The 19,293-nt window shown below is 36.9% G+C and overlaps 1 protein-coding gene across 3 annotated transcripts in view; it reads left to right on the top strand.

The window, feature by feature from the left end:
- The window catches only part of TOX (thymocyte selection associated high mobility group box), a 222,491-nt gene that overhangs the window by 123,506 nt on the left and 79,692 nt on the right, over positions 1-19,293 (top strand). For all 3 annotated transcript variants that reach the window (XM_031612807.2, XM_090137619.1, XM_090137618.1), the window contains exon 3: positions 9,792-10,034. In XM_031612807.2, the coding sequence (XP_031468667.1) occupies positions 9,792-10,034 (243 nt within the window). The remainder of the gene's footprint in view (positions 1-9,791; positions 10,035-19,293) is intronic.

Genomic DNA, 19,293 nt, shown 5'->3' with positions numbered 1-19,293 from the left:
GAAGTATTGTGTCCCTGCTAACAGTACCTTAGCAGTTGTATTAACAAGACCATGTGTGTGTGTGCATATATGTATTATAAAATCATGTATGATTGTCATTAGTGTTAACACAAACTGCGTGCACATGCAGTGCATATGTATTCACAGGTAGGGTTTTATTTTCATATCTTTTTGTGATCAAGTGCATCAAATTTTATTATTATTAAAAATGTCAAAATTATAGCCTGTTAATCTTTGTTTAAAGTTTTTTTCGAAGTTTACAAAAAAGACATAGCTTAGCTTCACTCTCCTTTACTAAAATTGATTTTAGTCAAGTCGTTCGGTAAGTATTGGACTTGTACTCCAACCACAAAAAGAAATGACCCTACTTATCTCTGAAAAATCCATTACTTAATTAAACCATGTTTATGCTTAATGCCTCTTTCAGTTAAAGCTGATTCTATAGCATGTGTTGTAAAAACACTAAAGAGGGCAAAATCTTTTCCCTAAGGATTCTAGGCAAACATACCCATAATTACAGGTGGATAAACAAGAGTCTCTCTCCAGCCTTCAAAAATCATTAGCATGGATCTGCAAAATCGAGATCACATCAGAAACCTTGGCAACTACAACATATTTTTCATCCCTTTATTCATCTTCTGGCTGTAGAATCCTTGCACTTATATTTTCTTTACAACGATGAAGTCTGAAAACTTTTTAATGAAAGCAGTTTTTGAGGGTAATTGCCTTGCTGCAGTAGTTTGAGGCTTTAGAAGTAAATGTCAGATACTGATAGCGTAAAGCTAAAATTGTGAACTTGGCTGTGTTGTATACGCAGTGATCCTGTGCATCAATTAAAAGTATTTTTTTAAGAGTTACCAAAGGGAGGAACTAAAGTAAATAGTGCATCTTGTCTCAGCTGTGGCATCAGGACGATGGCAACTTCAGTGATATGCCCACTGTAAATCAATACAGTAAAAATAACAAAAGCTATTATTTTACCGTGAAAAAAGGTAAACAGAAAATCAATCATCAAATGATGAATTCTGCGTTCAAAAGCCAGAAGATTTTTTTCCCATATCACAAGAGAAAATGCTCTGCTTTTTGCTGTGCATGTGCATGACATGAGAGAATTTTCTGTATAATGAGCAACCAGTGTAAAATATCCTTCAAAATGTTTCCCTCCACTCCTTCATGTACAACTTTTTTAGCATGTGAAAACAGATTATAGACATCATATATTTTAGTTATGTAGTTTCCTTTCCAGGAAACTCTGCAGGTCAGCAGTGTGGATGAATTATGGGATGTAACCATGGGAAATGTTAAAGGCAGTATTTTTCAACTGAGCTTCATATAAAATGAACTTTTTTTGGTCCATAAAACGTCTGCAAGAATTACATGAATTTGAACTACAAATTAGACCAATTACTATTATACTGTCCCTTTTGGCAAAGGCTGCCACAGTACAGTCAGCTTGACCTATTGCCCTCTGACCGAATAAACCGCTAAGATGCCATTCTTTGATTAATCTAGTTAGTTTTACGAAGTCTGGCAGCTCAACAAGCCCAAACTAGTTACTCAAACCAGTCTTCAATGTAACATTCAAATGATCACTCTGCGGAGTCCCAGAGGTATTCATTACAGACAAAATTGCTCTTGTTGCCTTGCATACAAGCTGAGTTTTCAATAGGAAATGAAAGGCTGCCTGGAAAAATAGGCCACCTAATTAAGTTAAACTACTCTAGCATTTGGCTTGACATCTTCATTACTCAAAATTAAAAAGATGCCTCACTTGAGCACACAAGTTACTATTGTTTATGTTGTTTTCCTCTTAAATTGGCTTCTTACATAGAAGTCTGTTTTTCAGAATTATATCTTGTAATAGCTCGCATATTTCTTGCAGTTTATAAAAATGTCTTAATACTACTGATGGTTGGTGCAATATTAGTATGATTGAGCTTATTACTAAGGTCTCAGCAATCCTACTGCTTATATGACACTTTATTAATAGAGGGCCAGATCCTTCCAGTTTTACTCTCTTGAATAGCCTTTACCTGTTTGTGTACTGAATCTTCATTGCCCTCCTTATTGTCAAGCCTTGGGTCCTAGGTATTAACATCAGTGGCAGAAACAGGGAGCTCACATATCCCTAAGCTTTCAGGTTTTCCTGAGATTGGCACAGGGCTAAGCAAAAGAGAAGTCAGAAGAATTATGAAGAGTTACCATACCTCTGTTTCAATTTTTGTTTTCTCAAGTGGTAACTTTTTACATGAAATCAGACGTTGAGAAATGCCTGTTTTCAACAGTAGTTTAGGAGAACAATGACGTGGGTTGGACGTACTGTCCTGAAAAATGGAAAGCAATCCATTGTTCCCGAACTGTTGTAAGCAAAGAGGAGAGGAAAAAAAAGAAGAAGAAAAAAACAAACAACAACAACAACAAAAAAACTGAAAAGGAATCTTTGTCATTGTTTGCTCTGAATACATGAATGTCATTTTTAGGTGTCATTCTCAGAAGGGATGAGGAAATTTAGACAGACTGTTTGCCCCCCCAAGCAGCAATACTTAATGTAAATCTATACTATTGCTATTTTAAGAGTATTTAAAAATGTAAACACGTGAAGAGCACACTGTCTTGATTGCTGGTTTAGAGTCTATGATGCTAATGAGGCTTCTGACAGGTTAAATGTGGTGTATCATCTGTATTTTCAAGAAGCAAGATTTGTGACGATTTGACTCCTCTTTTTTTTTTTTTCTTTTAGTTAAATTCTGCTTATTGAATATGCATATTGCTGGTTTTATTACCTACTGCTTTGTAGTGAGAATAATTTAGATATATTTTGCAGAGAAGATCGGCAGAAGTGTTTTAATTTTAATACACTTTTTATCTGAAGTTGAGGAAGAGTATTCTGAAAATACAGTACCTAATTCATAAAAGTATATCCCATAGCGTTATTTCAAGATTATAACATAGGTAATACTGACTGCAGTTAGTACAAACCAAAAGCTATCAAATAGAATCCCAAGTTACATTAAGAATTGCAGGTGTCTTAAAAATAATTACTAATAACATTATTGCTCCTGTTGTTAGAAAAAAAAAATCTTGTGGATATTATTCTGTGCCTCATTTACCAGGTCTGTAACAACCTGAAAATGCAGCAGTGAGGGGAGGGAACTATCCTGCTTGTTTTTAGGAAGTTATGTGCTGGAAACCTATGGAGGTGAAAGTCTTCCCTTCTTACATCATCTCCAAAAGCAGGAGCTGTGTTTACTTGTGGGTCATGGTGAAACAGCCCCAGTGCTTCACTTTGGGGGTTGTGCTATTAGGAACTGTAATGCCTTGAGGAGCCAGGTGCCTTTCAGGAGAGAAGTGAAAAAGTGGCAACAAGTACCCTGGCTGGGCCCTCACTGGGATGCATTAAGAGGGTAAGAGTGTCGTGCAGGTGAGCTGGGCAAGCTCCTGGTTGTAGGAGTAAGGATGCTCTGTGTGTGCCTTGTGAGCTTGAGTTTTTCTAAGGATTTGCTCTGGGGGGCGTGTTCAGTAATTCTAAAAAGATTTGAACTTTTCTCTTAAAGTTACTCCACCTTTCTAAATAGGAAAACTGCACAGCTAGTGAAGAGAAGCTCAAATGCTTTGATAATAATATTGATAGTTGCTGAGCCTAAATCTTGTAATCTCCTTTAACATTTATGTTTCTATTCATTGTCATCTTTAAAAAGTGGTTCAATTTAAAATCTTCATTGAAAAGCATTTTGCAGCAAACTATTATAGTTTATATATATGAAATTAATAAAATTAATGAAAAGATCCTCGAGTGGAACTATTTGTCTACATAATTCAGTTAACTTTGAAATTGTGATTATTTTAAATCAATAATATCATTGTCAGCACATTCTGCTTCTTGAAACTAGAATTCATCTGGTACTGGAAAATTAATGTTTTGCTTGAGGCTCTGCCCTTTACCTAATGTAAATTAGAGAAATTGATTAACGCAATAGAAGAAAGTTATACCTTCCCCTGTAATACACTTTTGATAGCTGTTGCTTGATAAATTAGTATATTGTATGTTTTAAAACGAATATGATTTATTACTGTTGTCTGCCATATGAAGAAGCACAAAAAAAATTGTTTGCAGGATCATTGACTTGAACATATCAATGGCACTGTTGGACAATTCTTGCTGAGTGTTAAGATGATTTATGTAACAGACCGAAGGTTTCCACAGTAATGCATTGTAGTCTAAAGCTATCAAGCCTTGTTCATGCAGAGACAAAAGAAGCTGAAAAAAGCACTTGCTTTTGAAGGTCTTCTGTTTAGGAATTAGAGATAAGGTTGATCCAACTAAAACTTCTAGAAATGTCTGCCCTCAAATATATTATTCCAACTTTCAAATGTGCATAAGGTACATTGCAGCTTTTCCTCTTCTAATGAGCTCATTGTTTTTTACATTACTCTCGATTCATAACTATTTCAGTTATGTAACAATGTGTTCAATAATAGAAGAGGAGACAGCCTGAAGCATCTATCTTTTAAAAACTGGCATCTTTCCACAGTTCGGATGCAGAAGCCTTGGTGCAAATGAAAAATTAAGACACGCTCTACATAGTTGGCAGTACCATTCATTTCATTTAAATAAAATATCTATAGGCAGATTTCAATTTTTTTTAAAGAACTGTTGCTAATACTAGGATCTGTTGAGTGCATGTTCAGTGACTGACACAATCACTGAGCACACAGATTAGACTTTCTTAATGTATGTTATCTGCTGCGTTGTCATACAGTAATGATTTTGCTTTTTCTGAACAGAATTGGATATTTGAATGCTTGCTGCCTCTTGTGGTCAGTCTGTTTATGGTATCCTTGGTTTCTCTTCTCTAACTGCTTTTTAATTATTATTATTTTTTAATTGCTTTGAAACATACATTTTTCTGGCAAATATGCAGTCATCGATGTAGGTTATTTAAGCAGAAAGCCTTTATTTTTATTTCCTTTTTTCCCCATATTTCCTCAGTTTTTATGTAGTCAGATTGTACAAGCATTTTCCTTATTATTCTGATAATGACTATCCAGCTTCCTAAAAAATATAAATGTAAGATTTTGTTGGTGATATGAGCATTACAGAACACATAGCCCTTGAGATTTGTCTACATCCCCAGTTTTGATCCTCTTCTCTGTATTGTTGCTGGATTTGGCCAAGCTAAGTGGCCAAAGATAAATTGAAGCAGACCAAGTGCAAAAAATTCAGGAGCAAAAGCTTGGACTTTGGTAGGATGGTGACTCAGGGTTAAGCGTTCATATCATTTTATTATGGCAAGCTTATCTCATAAAGTTATAGGCTAAGATGGTATAGATAATTAGGTCTCTTCATCTCAGAGTCGTTATCTCAAAGATCACTTGTTCTATGAAGTTTCTATCATTTATGGCAGAAATGTCACAGATATTTAACCAAAACCACAGAATATTGTCCTTTAGGTTTGAGAAGACATCACTAATTCAGACGGTTTGCTGATATTTTCAATTCTGTAAATAGTCCAGATTAAAGAATGTTTAGTTCTGAAGCATCCACTGTGTAGCTCCCATCTGAAATACACTGAAATCTGCTTGTAATAAATTCAGATGTAATGAAAATTTTCTCTAGTATGAAGTAAAATTAAAGCCTTTATTCCTTCCGCACTTTGCAGTGGGGTTGATGGTTACTTTGCAGAGGACTTCCTCTATTTAATGTAATAAAGATTTGGGAAGTTCCCCTAAACTGAAGAGCTGAGAAAAACCACTACCACAGTCACGGTATGAAAGCACAACCATTGGCAAAGTTCCTGGCAGCTCTGTGGTAAAGTAAATAAAGCTACTCTTTTTGATTAAAAAGTGAAAAGGAAAGCTTGCACTTTTGTGACCACGAGAATGAAATGGAGCTGTTTTGTATCTTTCTGAGTGCAGAAAATTGTGCTGATACTATAGCTAACCATGAAAGCAAGAAGCCTAGAGGGGAGTGTAGAAAGACTGTAATCCTTCTCCCCATGCTCTAGGAAAAGCTAATTCTGTAGGCCACAATTATTATTAATGCATATGAGCTGTACTTGACCTCACTGCAGCATTTCAGTACCTAAAGAGAGCCTACAAACAGGAGGGGAATCAACTCTGAAAGGGTAGATAACAGCAGGATGAGGGGAAATGGTTTTAAGTTGAGGGAAGGCAGATTTAGGTTGGACGTCAGGGGGAAATTCTTTACAGAGAGAGTGGTAAGGTGCTGGAACAGGCTGCCCAGAGAGGTTGTGGATGCCCCGTCCCTGGAAGTGTTCAAGGCCAGATTGGATGGGGCCCTGGTCTAGCATTAAATGTGGAGGTTGGTGGCCCTGCCTGTGGCAGGGGGATTGGAGAGTCATGATCCTTGAGGTCCCTTCCAACCCTGGCCATTCTGTGATTCTGTGATACCTGCATTCTGCCACAGTTTGATTGAAGTTGACAAATAGTTTGTGTTTTCTTATTGAATAATTTTATTAAAATTAAAAGAAAAAATAATTAGAAGTATGTGTATAAAGAGCCCTAGTGCTCTACAACTGGCTTTTTTTTCAGGCATTACCATAGTATGATGGGATTATGTTTACTACAGTTAGTGATTAACATCATACAAATCATATATTATTTTGACATGTTACTATTGCCTACACTACTCATACTACTTTCAGAAGCCTCCTCAAGTGTAATCAACACTGATGTAGGATCAAGTACAACCTAACCAGTTCTCAAGCAATAACTTTTTTTTTAATAACCCCAGAGAAACCTTGTATTTAAAATATTTAGTCCACATGATATATACAGTTACACATGACACGCTTTGAGTTGTGGAATTTTATGGCACTGGTATTTTACTTCCTTTTCCATAAGTGATGTTAATGTCATAAATGCAGTGCAATTCCTTCCACCATTTTTTGTGTTACTAATTAAAGACAATTGAAACAGCAAATCAAGGTCTAATTACAGCAAAAGCTGGACTGTCATTCTTCCAGGCAAGAAGGGTGCACAAATAAAACAGCCATTTTGCTGAACGCCTTCAATATTAGGTGTGTAAGTACATCCAGACTATTTATATTTGGTTTAGGAATATTTCCTTTCATAGTAGATCATCTTATGGACAAAGACTCACACCTTCCCATTAGGAAGAGCAAATGGGCAGTGGGATGGCAAACTCCTGAGAAACTCATCTATAAAACATTGGCAGAACCAAAGTCCTCGCAAGTATGGATAATGATATTGCTGCCAGACCTTGCCCCATTGTTTTCATTCTCTGGAGTTTCACTTTTGCCTTTGCAATCTATCATTTCTGTTGTATTTTGTACTAAGATAATCAGTAACAGAAGTGTAAACCTTTTTGGGAAACAGCCAAGGCAACCAAAACTAGGGCAACGTGCTTTGGACTAACTTCTTTGTTCATCAGCTCATTGAAAACATGAAACACTCTTGATTGTTGATTGCTAAAGTTTTTATATCCATGCTCATACCTGGATGTAAGAGAGTAACTGTAGACATTGGGGAAGACATGATTATTATGATAACTAATGAAAACCTCTCTGTTGATAATTGGGCATTGATTCTTCCCTTGTCCTTTTCTATGAATTCATACACTGTACTATTTACAAACTTGTATTTGGGAAAACATTGTCTTCTAATAGTTGTTCCTTGAAATTATGGCCTCATTTTCATCTTTCTTGAAGGTACTTTGCAGGTGCAGTATGTATCTAAGTCCCTGCACTTCCAGAGTAAAGAAAGGCAGCATCTACAGCAGTGCCATGTTGTAGAAGAGGAGCAAAATGGGTGGAGCTAGCCTCTCTGTGCTGTAAATCTCAGGACTGTGGCTCTGGCATGTACTAACATTTTCTAAAATGAGGTTCAAAGTGACTGAACCACTGTAACTAATCTCTTTAACTCTTTTTTTGGATCAGGCATCTAACACTGCTTACTTTTTCCCTTTAAGAAATGAAAGCATAGCTACCCCTATTCTCCAAGTGAGCCTACCTGCTACATGAAGAATGTAGATAAATAATAGCAATTATCCTCATTGGTGCATTACTCTGACTTTGCCTGTGACTTTTCGTTGGATCAAATTGAGTTGGATGACCAGCTGGTGGTTGGTCATGAGTGGTGTCCCCCAGGGCTCAGTACTGGGTCCTCTTCTGTTTAATATCTTTATTAATGATCTTGATGAGGGAACTGAGTGCACCCTCAGTAAGATTGCAGATGACACCAAGTTGGGAGGGTGTGTTGATCTGCCAGAGGAGAGAAAGGCATTACAGAGGGATCTGGATTGACTGGATCTATGGGCCAAGGTTAACTGATGAGTTTCAACAAGGCCAAGTGTCAGGTCCTGCATTTTGGTCACAACAACCCAGGCAACCCTACAGGCTTGGGGAGGAGTGGCTGGAAAGCTGCCTGATGGAAAGGAACCTTGGTGTACTGGTGGACAGTCGGCTGAATATGAGCCAGCAGTGTGCCCAGGTGGACAAGAAGGCCAGTGGCATCCTGGCTTGTATCAGGAATGGTGAGTTGAGCAGGACTAGGGAAGTCCTCCTGCCCCTGTGCTCAGCACTGGTGAGCCCTCACCTCGAGTACTGTGTTCAGTTTTGGGCACCTCAGTACAGAAAGGACATTGAGGTGCTGGAGCAGGTCCAAAGAAGGGCAACAAGGCTGGTGAAGGGCTTGGAGAATATGCCCTGTGTGGAGTGACTGAAGGAGTTGTTTAGCCTGGGGAAAAGGAGGCTGAGGGGAGCTTATTGCTCCAGTATCTGAAAGGTGCTTACAGCGAGTGCATGGTTGGTCTCTTCTCACTGGTGACAGGTCACAGAACGAGGGGAAATGACCTCAAGTTGCGCCAGGGTAAGTTTAGGTTGGATATCAGGAAAAACTTCTTTACTGAAAGGATTGTTAAGCACTGGAATAGGCTTCCCAGAGAGGTGGTTGAGTCACCATCCCTGGATGTGTTTAAAATCCATTTGGATGTGGTGCTCAGGGACATGATTTAGCAGAGGGTTGTTAGGGTAGTATGGTTAGGTTGCAATTGAACTTGGTGATCTTTAAGGTCTTTTCCAACCTGAGCAATTCTGTGATTCTATGATTCTATGACTTAATGGCAATGGACAACAAAAGTCTAAACAGTTGATTTATGGAAAAACTAATTTATATGGCTGACAAAATGTATGTATGTTTGATATAGATTAAGAAAAGAAAAATCTATATAGTTGAGACATTGTAAATTTATTTTTATAAACATAAAGAAAATTCATACAAACTGCATACAGTTTCTATATTTATTTGTTTTTCTTTGCATCAGAACAAATGCCTGGTTCTCTTGTAAGCCTAAAAGCAATATTTTTCTTTCTTACTGGATAGTTCATGATCAGAGTGTCAGGGAGTCTGGTGAACCATTTTGAGCCAATGTTAATTTTAAAAATTGCATTCCTTTTACCACAATCCCCATGAAAAAGGTATTCATCTATATGATCACTCTTAGAAAATTTTAATAGGACCCTTGAAATCTGATTGAATTCAACTTCTTTAAAAAAAGAAAAAGTCTTTCTAGTGGAAGCTGTGAAAGTATCAGAGAGTCTTACGCCTTAGAGGTAATTTTTTTCCATACATAATAGTGAAACTCCACTGTTATAATATGTAGGTGTTTAAAATATTCTCTTTGTAAAATTGAAATTCCTGCTTAGTAGTGTGTGGCTTAGACAATTTTTGTTTGTTTTGTGTGACTTCTGTTATTATTATTGTTCGGTATTCGTGTGATTTTCATCACAGTTTCTGTATTTGTTTTTCAGTCTTTTCCCGGCCCAAGTCTTGAAAGTGAAGATTTTAACATACCTCCAATCACTCCTCCGTCATTGCCTGACCATTCACTGGTGCACTTGAATGAAATAGAGTCTGGATATCACTCTCTGTGTCATCCAATGAACCATAATGGCCTCCTTCCATTCCACCCACAAAACATGGATTTACCTGAAATTACAGTTTCCAACATGCTTGGCCAGGATGGGACACTGCTTTCCAATTCTCTCTCCGTGGTAAGTATTTTCAGTCTTCCCCTTTTGTTCTACTTTAAGTTGTGAAAATGTGTGCATACAGACCCAGGGCTAGCTCCTACACCATTGTAGTCATAGAGCAAGCTGACCTGACCCTCAGTTTTACATACTGTGAAATGCTCCTCCCACTGGAGGCAGTGGAAGTTTTACAGGTGAATTCCTCAAAGCCAGGATGATACTCACTGCCTGGAGTAGTAATAGTCCTACATTACTCAGGTTTAAATAATGACAAAAGCAGGCCCAGGGTTTTGACTCCATTGGAGCAGGATTTGGATCCAGATGGTGGTTGTTCTGTGTTTTTTTCTTACAAGGCTCTTTCCATTCTAATTAGCATGTACTGAAAGATGTACAAAAAATTGAATATCTCCTTTCTTGTTTACCACACGTTTGGAAAACAGCAAATGTTATTTCTGATTCCAGGCCAAATCTTATAGCCTTTTTACAGTTTCCAGTCCTTATCCAGACAGAATCCAATTGAAATGACTGGACAATTTGCTTATAAAATCTGTCAGATAGTCATTATGGTTGTAGGCTTGGGAAGCCTTATATTATAAATCACTTCTTTGAATGCTAAATTGCTTGCAACAACTGCAGAGCTACTTTACATGTTACATTTTCAAGTGGGCTCTACAAATAATTAGTATACTTCCTGCATACCAGCTCCCTGCAAGATCTTTTTACAGAGGCCATTATTTCATGCTGGCACCAAATTCTAAACCAAAGAGTAAAAAATCCCCTGGTGGAGAATGGGACCTGGTGTTGTGTGGGACACACTTGACTCCAGGCACTCTTCTAAATGGAACTGCAAATCCAGACAGATGAAGTTCAGGATCTGTTCTTCCTAGCCCTATTATCTGGGCTTCTCACCAGGACAATCAGAGATTTAGTGAGCTGTGTCCCAGCTGGGAAGCTCTGTGCTTAGGGACCGAAGCACTTTAGGCTTCCACCTCACTAGCTCTTCGCTATATTGACTAAAATAAAATAATAAATCAACATTGGAGCAGCACGTGGAGGTTTAGGGGCTGAGAGGTTTGAGCTCAGCTCCCAATTAGTCCCAGAGGCAAACAGCCTCAGAGGCAGGGGCTGGGGGAAAGCCAGGTTGGCCAAAGAACTGAGATTGTAAGCTGGAAGGAAAACAGTTAGTTTGCAGTGAAAATCTGCCTTGTCACAGGGCCTCACTGCAACTTAATTAAAATAAAGATGCCGTGGTTGCAAGGAGCTCTGCATTTGCTCTGGGAATGTCCAACAAGCTGTACTGCAGGGGGGCTAGTCTTGGCTTTTTATGTGCTGCTTAGATGTTATTGATTTACAAGGGTGTTGCATACTTCATTTTTGAGGTCAGACTCTGACCCCAGGGTTACGTTCAATAATGAGAGGTGTGAGGGTGGGAGGAAAGATTTTCATACAGAAATATAAATATGCTTTCTGGAAATGTTTTTAATTTTGCTTGCATTTCTACAAAGCATATGTCAAAGAATATGAACTAGATCTTCTGTGAGATGCTCAGGATCAGAACTATGAATGGACCTACAAAAGTAAGAAAACTCACAGCACTCCAGCGAGATAATCAGTATTTCATTGGATTGACCTCTTCTGAGCCATGGTTATGACTCAAAACTATGCATTCTTTTAAGCTCCGATGTTCTGCATTAACCTCCTGCAACAGGGTATGAACAAAGGGCCTTGAGAGTTTGTAGAACATCACAGTGAATTATTGCATTTAGGGCAAATGCAAAAAAGACCTGAATAATATAGCTAAACAATTTTGCTATTGGGACTTAGAACAGATCAGAAAAAAATGAAAATCAGAACTCAGGAAAATATGCATTGAATTTAAACAGTCATTTCTCAGGATTCATTCAATAAATAAAGCATGATCTTTAAAGTATCACGGGCTAACTCCATTGTTATCCTTAACTTGCTTGCCCTTTACACGCAAGAGGGTCTCTTAACTAGCAATAGTTTTAGCTCAAGCTGTCTTGCCTGTCAAGGGGATTAAGCTACATCTCACATTAGTTCAACTGGTAGGTTGTTAACACCACAATTCTGTACAGCTCAAATACTGTTGTGCAGTATGGTTCCTCAGATTTGAATTTGGTAACAAGAGGAATTAACTTGAGAGAGATAATTTAAGTTGATTCTTTAGTGAATTCAGTGCTTTCTTTGGTGAATTGAATGGTTCCATTGTGCTTTTGGCCTTCCATTGATGAAGAAAAACAGGATTTTGTAGATTTAGCATTCTTTACATAGTATTGAAGCTCTTCTTTATAATCCAGAAACTACAACTTTTCTTCTCCAGTATGCCTCTTTTTTCTTGCTATTACTTATCTCTAAGTTTCCCTTTTATTATCTCATCAAACTCTGATCCATTTAACAACTATTTGCCTAAATCACTTTTTTATTGCCCTGCATAGAATATAATGTATAAGTTTCTCCAATCTGTCTAAACCCTTGTTCTGTATTATTTCTAGTATCAGCTATCACTTAGAGTATTTGGAAACTGTGCATCTCGCTTCATTTTTTAGGGCACTGATAAGAATTTTTAGAAAAAAATTATTCTTAGAAATTAACCTGTTGGCTGTTCTCTCTCCCTAATTAATTTCACATCTTCAGCAAATTTTACTTGTAGTGGGACAAATTCAGCTGCTGTGCAATGTGCATCTGATTGAAGATTATTTGTTTAGTTTCAACATCTTTCCTTTTTAGCAAGTTTTTAAACCTTGTTGGTATTGTAGCAATGATACCTAACTTTTTGTCAGCATTAGAATCAATGAGTGGTTTTCAGTTGCTGTTTTTAAGTGTTAATCAATGCTAGCTAAATCAGAGAAAGGAAGCACACTGAGCTGAAAAGCAAGATAGTAAAGCATTTTGTACACTGTAGCATTTCTCTTTCATCTCAACTACCAGGTGTTTTCAGATGAGTATTTCCATTATTTTGGTCAGATTGAAATTGAGGATTTAGCCTTCCTAAAAATCCTTCAAAACTCCTGTGGTTTCATAGTGTACAGCACTCCCTCCAAGCTTCAAGTGAAATCTTTTTGAATAAGGATTGCAGGATTTGCCCCCAAGTTCTGTAAGCATTCTTCTCTGTGGAAGTGCTTAAATGCACACAATAAGAACCCACTCCTGGCTTCGTGAATTCTTATTAGGGATCAGCTTCTTACAGTTTTTTTACACTGTGGGAATTCTCTCTGAAAAATTTTACAATGCAGGGAGATGGAAATTTCCTGTTACCATTTGCTGTCTGGCACTTAAATTTGGAATTAACCTCCTTAGAAGTTTTTTGAATTGATTGAAGTTCCTGTTGTACTCCCAGTACTTGAAAAAATAAATCACCAGCATTTCCCTTTTTTGGTATTCTGCTGTCAGTTCATACGTTGGCTTCTACATTTATTTATTCATTTTCTTTCCACTTAGGTGACATATTGGCATACACATGCATACACACACAACACACACACTCATTTATACCCTACCATCACATACAGATTTATTCAGGTGCTCATTATATTTACATTTGCATTGGATATTGGGGTTGAGAAATCTACAGAATTCATGCAGAGTATGAGTATGGCAGCATAGTCCAGCCCCGGGATGGTGGTCCAAGCATGGCAGCTCTCTAAGGTCCTTCTTCCAAATGGACATGGCTTGTATTCCCACTTCTTAATTGGATTCAGTCAGATACAGCTATCGCTGTTCAGTGAAAATGTCTTGATGCTCTGTAGGCATGTTTGTTTTTATACAATAGAATAACAGTCTCTTTCCAATGTACTATAATTGAATGTAGGTTTGGTTCAGTTTCACTTAGGCCTTGCCCAGCCAGCACTTCTCTGCATTAATTTTCCTAAAATATTCCAAGAGCTACAAGAAACACTCTTCCAACATTTGCAAATAAATGCATGTATATACACACCATCTTATGAAAATGGGCAGTTATCTGTAAATGTGCTTCTGGATGTGTTGTATAGAATGAGTTTTACTGTGTGTCCTTTCTATCAACAAAATTACAGTCATTTCAGCTTTAGTATATACTAGAAATGGTTGCTTTTTCCTCAAGGAACCAGGGTTAAAATCACACTTGTTTTCATATACAGAAAGAGAAGCTATTTTTGGAATGCTTTCAGTTCATTCCTGTTCTGATCTTTTTGAAGATGTTACTGATGATGGTATACTATAGAAAATTTGCAAGAAAGAAATAAAAGAGACTTCAATTTCTTGGGATGCTTCAGATTTCTGGGTTTGAACTTTAAAGTGGAAAAGATGTTAAAAGGCAATAAAATCAGGGGATTTATTTCCCAAATGCTGTACTTGTGCTGGCAACAAACGCCAGCATAATGTATATACTTAGGTTTATTGTCATTTTTAGTATACAGTCAAGGTACGCTTTGAATTCAAAGACTACTGTACAACTGTTTTCACAACCACCACATCAGTAGGTAATATGCAGGACATATGAAACTGAAGCAGAAATGTTTCTTTAGGTCTATAGGGAGTGCAGTACATCAATGAATTCAGATATATTAGAGCAGCATGAATTTCTAATATGTTGCTCTTATTGAAAAAGACCACTGGCATATTGAATAATGCTGCTTTCAAAGCAGAGCAGAAAATGTGATTACAGACAATTTCATTGCTGTTTTAAAAATAAATATTTTCAAAATCTTGAGGTATCTTATTTCATGTCATGCATAAAGTATGTAACAGTGGACTAGAGCTAAAGATCTTCCAAGGCACTGAAGAGTATGTGATATCAGCTATAATTGTTCCAATGTGGAATAATAGATGTATTAGTTTGAAATAAAATGCATGTCACAAAGGCCCATGTCCTTATATTAAAATAAAAGCAATAAAAAGCTTTTTTTTTCCCCACACTGTGACAGAAGAATAAAGGCAATGAATAATTATTTAACATTATGCCCCAATTCATCAAAGCCTGAACAATTACACTATACAATTACACTATTCTTTCTTATGAATTATATTTTTTAGGTATGCAACTCATGAGAGAATAATATCTTAAACAAAATGTGCCACTATGTAATATTGAAGAAAAGAAGGCAGCTGCTTTTTTTTTTTTTTCATTTCTCATCTCAGGTGGAATGACACTGGTGTTTCTTATTCACAGTACAGTTGCTAAGAAATCCAGTACAGGAGATTGCTGTTGTTATAGCTGGGATGTATTTAAGAGCTTCATAAATATTAGTTTAAATTCAGTATTCATGACTCATCTTGAGGCTGACCTGTGTGGTTGATTTTTCTGTCACCTTTAGGCGTTAATGCAAACTACCGAGTCAAACAGAAATTTATGGTGCTGATGAACAAAATGAATAATTTTGATAATAACACAAAATATTTGTCCCTTCTAACCTAAGCGTTGAGATTTGCATCACAGTTGGGTACTTTTTCTAGCTTGTATTGCCTGGTAGTGGTAGAAGATACTTTTAGTCTCTGGTGAATACTTCACATTTGTGTCTCATTATCGGGCTCTGGTCTTGAGTTTACATTAAAATTTACTGTTATGCTACACAGACCTGCTGCTACCCCAAATTTTATTGCAGTGAATTATTGCCATCAGAACCACCAGATTATAAAGCTAAGGTCATAGAATATCTTGTGTAAAAATATTCTTTTCCTCTTATTAAGCCACTTTTTTATTCTTGTAGGATACTTTTCTTTAAACAAACAAACAAACAAACAAACAAAAACCACCTTAATTTAGAAGTTGTGTTATCTCACTGAAATAAGCTTTATGTGACAAAATGTTACAACAGTTAGTGCATGTTTTGTCAAGCAGCCTAACCGTAAGGATACACAGCCAAATCTACAGCTGATGTCAGTTGTCATGTCTTTATTGTCTTCTTTGGAATTATGATGATTTATTCCATCCAGGGCTCTGGGACATCATGTTTATCGTTCCTTACTTTTGATGTCTGCTGAATGTTTTGTCATCAGAAAGACAACAGAAAATATATGCAGAGAAGCTGATTAAGATGTAACTTGATCAAGATTTTATAAATTGCATATATACTAGTAGAAGGCTTTTGCTGTGCTATAAAAAAAAAAAAAAAAAAAAAAGAATTAAAACTTTCAATATCTACCAATTACAGCTGTTTAAAATCAAACTGGAAACAAAACATGCATTTTTAACAGTAACAGAGATTTACCATTTATTTAATATACTGTGAAGGCAGTGAGTTTTCTGAGGATTGAAATCAAGACAGGGCATCTCTTAAACAGATCTGCTGTAGCTGGGATTGTTCTAATGAACTTCCAGCTGCAGGAAAGAGACCAGAACCTTCCTGTGGGTCCTCTTGTCCCCTGGGGGGCAATGAACATTATGCTATGGTAGAAGCGATGTCACTGGTAGCACATCAAATGGCAACACCTCTGCAGTTGTCCCCTCCCAATGAAAATCAGCATCCTGTGGTTGCAGGCTACTGATGGACCCCACCTTGAAGCTAGTACTAGAATTGCTGTGAAAATTTTTGTGGTTAGTGTTTTTCATGAGCTTGGCTTTTCTTCTGATATTAAAGCATCTGGAAAAACTTGTTTCTGTCTGTAACTAGTAAGAACATACATTAAAGATAAAGCAGGTAAATATTTGCCCATTCCTGCAAGAAAAAAATACACAGATGACCAGAACTCATTTTGGGAGGATATACTTCCAGGTCTCATCTTTAAAATTGCCAGTGGAGCTGTTGATTTAAGCATTGTGCTTAGTTGAGTGTGGTTGTTGAAACTCAGTGTAGCTCATATATTTCACAAACTAGGTAAGAAAGCAAATTTAGTGTAATTTCAAGAAGAAATAACAAGGTGACATATTTTATTTTTGAAAACCATCCTCTATAGAAAGCACTTTGGTAAACTACTTTCAAAACAGTTACCCATAGTCTAAGTAGGACTTTATTTGCTACATGCAATTGCAAAACAATAACCTTGTAGAGTTATTAATTGTTTTTTTAACCAGATCCCCTGGCATGGGCACAGGCTAAAACACAAGGAATGTGGCGAGAACAGAAAGCTGGTATATGATACAGAAAGCTGGTATGTGATACAGCACCTTACTTGTGAAGAGCTCACAGGAGTGATTAATGCATAAGCAGCATCATGGCTGCAAGTGTCAAACAAAACAGATAATAGAGTATGCAAATAGAGAAAACTTAACTCTCAGAAAATGTCAGAAATTCAGGGGTTTCAGCAGGAGAGATTGTTGACTTTTATCTGCTGCTTTTAACATTGCATGTAGTTGTCGAGAGCAGCAAGATAATGAAATGTTTCTGAAGACTCAGTCTTTGGCAAAAAGTAAAAAATAAAAAAGTAATCCTGTAGACAGAATAGAAATGAAAAGTCTTTCTCAAAAACTGTGAAGGTGCTTTTGTGAGGACAAAAAGGAAGGAGAAGCCTGCAGTGCAGAGAAAAATGAGAGTTTTGTGCATCAGGTGGAATAGCACATCTTTCCACTTGTTTTCATTATTTAAACGGATGTATTTGCATCACATGAATCTCTGAAGGAACTGAGAAGACTGAACCCCTGGCATGGATTTGCACTGCATTTATCAGCTCATCCCATCTTGTTATCTTGCTCAGGAGCAGAAAGATATATTTTATGGACAGAACTCCAATATGGCTTGCAGGGTTTTAACTCAGTCTGCCATTTGCATGCTGGAAGTTTGCACGTGCTAAAGTCTGGGACAGCAGCAGCCCAGAGCTTCATGCTGGTTTTACTTGCTGGAACGGAGAGTGAATTTGTATAGTCATAGATCTTTAGAAAAACCTTAATTTAATTTAACTTACTTTGGAAAAAATACTGCACTCTTGATTTTCTTGATTTTTTCTGACTTGAAAGAATTTAAAAGGTCTGGCTAATAATTCACACTATTTTTCATCTGTTTTATTATTTTCACAATACTTTAAGTGTCCTTGTTTCTGTTTTCCATCAACTTTGTTATGATTTTTTTAGCAGCAAGTATAACTCTGCAGGAAGAAAAGTTTCTACCTTGGCAGTGTTTTGAGATTTGGAGAAAACAAAATGTAAAAAATAACATTTCTTATTTTTATCCCTTGTTCTTTCTCAAGGCAACTGTGAAATGTAAGGATTTCTACTCTTCCCCAGGTCCCTTCAGTAACACAAAGGTTCATTTTAGCTTGATGTCTGTCTGTTTCTTTTCCCCTTCACTGACACAAAATCTGTACAGATACACTATATAAATGCCCTTTCTCATGCTGAGATTCTCTAGGGACAGCATGTAAACCTTTAACCTCCACTGCTGGAATTATCCTGTACTTCAGTACTTAGGATCTCATCTATGTATCCTCGCTCACACACCTGCTTTAAACAGCATTTATAACTTTATGAATTGGGCAATAGAGATATGAAAATGAATGCTCTTAATTGATTTTCTGTGCATTGTATGTTAAAAAGGAACTGAAACTAGTGCCAAATTATTGAAGTAGATACAGCAGATTTATACAGTGTACTGCACGTGGTTGCATCATAGATTTTTACCAAAACTCTAGGGTATGAATGATGTTGCAGTGCCTGATATTTAGTAACTTGAACAATAGTTACCTCTGCTATTTAAGATAATGAGGGAAGTAGCCTAGTTGCTTTAGTGAGGTATGGCATACCTAATGGATGATAGGAGGTGGCTACTTCGTATCCTAATTTTTGCTATAATGAGGTACATGTCCCTTCACTTCATCCTTACAAAATTCATCTTGACTTAAAAGATGTTTGAAATTAGATGCTTTGGCCCTTAGCAAACAAACAAATAAACAAACAAAACCCTGAGCATGGAGGATTTATAGGATCAAGCCCTGTGAGAATGCAACTTCTTTTATGCAGAGATGGGGCTTCCTTCTAATACACTCTAAGATAACCTCCGTCCACACGTAAAGAACTTCGGAGATTAACTCAGTAACTAAGCTTCTGTTTCCTACACATGCCCTAGAACTCAAGTGTGGGATCCCAGTTTAATGAATTTTACTGTACTCCTCTTTCTTATGAAGTAACATAAGAAGAGTTTAGTGCAATAGGCTTAGTGCTGATCTGGATATTAAGTGCAGCTTAAGTTGCCCAACTGAAACTATAGAGTGTAAAATAACCACTGGTAAAACTTACTGTAATTGCATTTTTTAGGAAAAATAAGCCATAACATTTGAAATGCTAGAAGCATTTTATTCTTTTCTAGGTGTTCTCCTTTGTCTTGAAGTGCTTTGTAGTCAGTAATTAGCTATGAAG

The sequence above is a fragment of the Phasianus colchicus genome, chromosome 3, assembly GCF_987193195.1.
Source record: "Phasianus colchicus chromosome 3, bPhaCol1.hap1.1, whole genome shotgun sequence".
Lineage (NCBI taxonomy): Eukaryota > Metazoa > Chordata > Aves > Galliformes > Phasianidae > Phasianus > Phasianus colchicus.
This window is presented reverse-complemented; position numbering and strand designations above follow the sequence as displayed.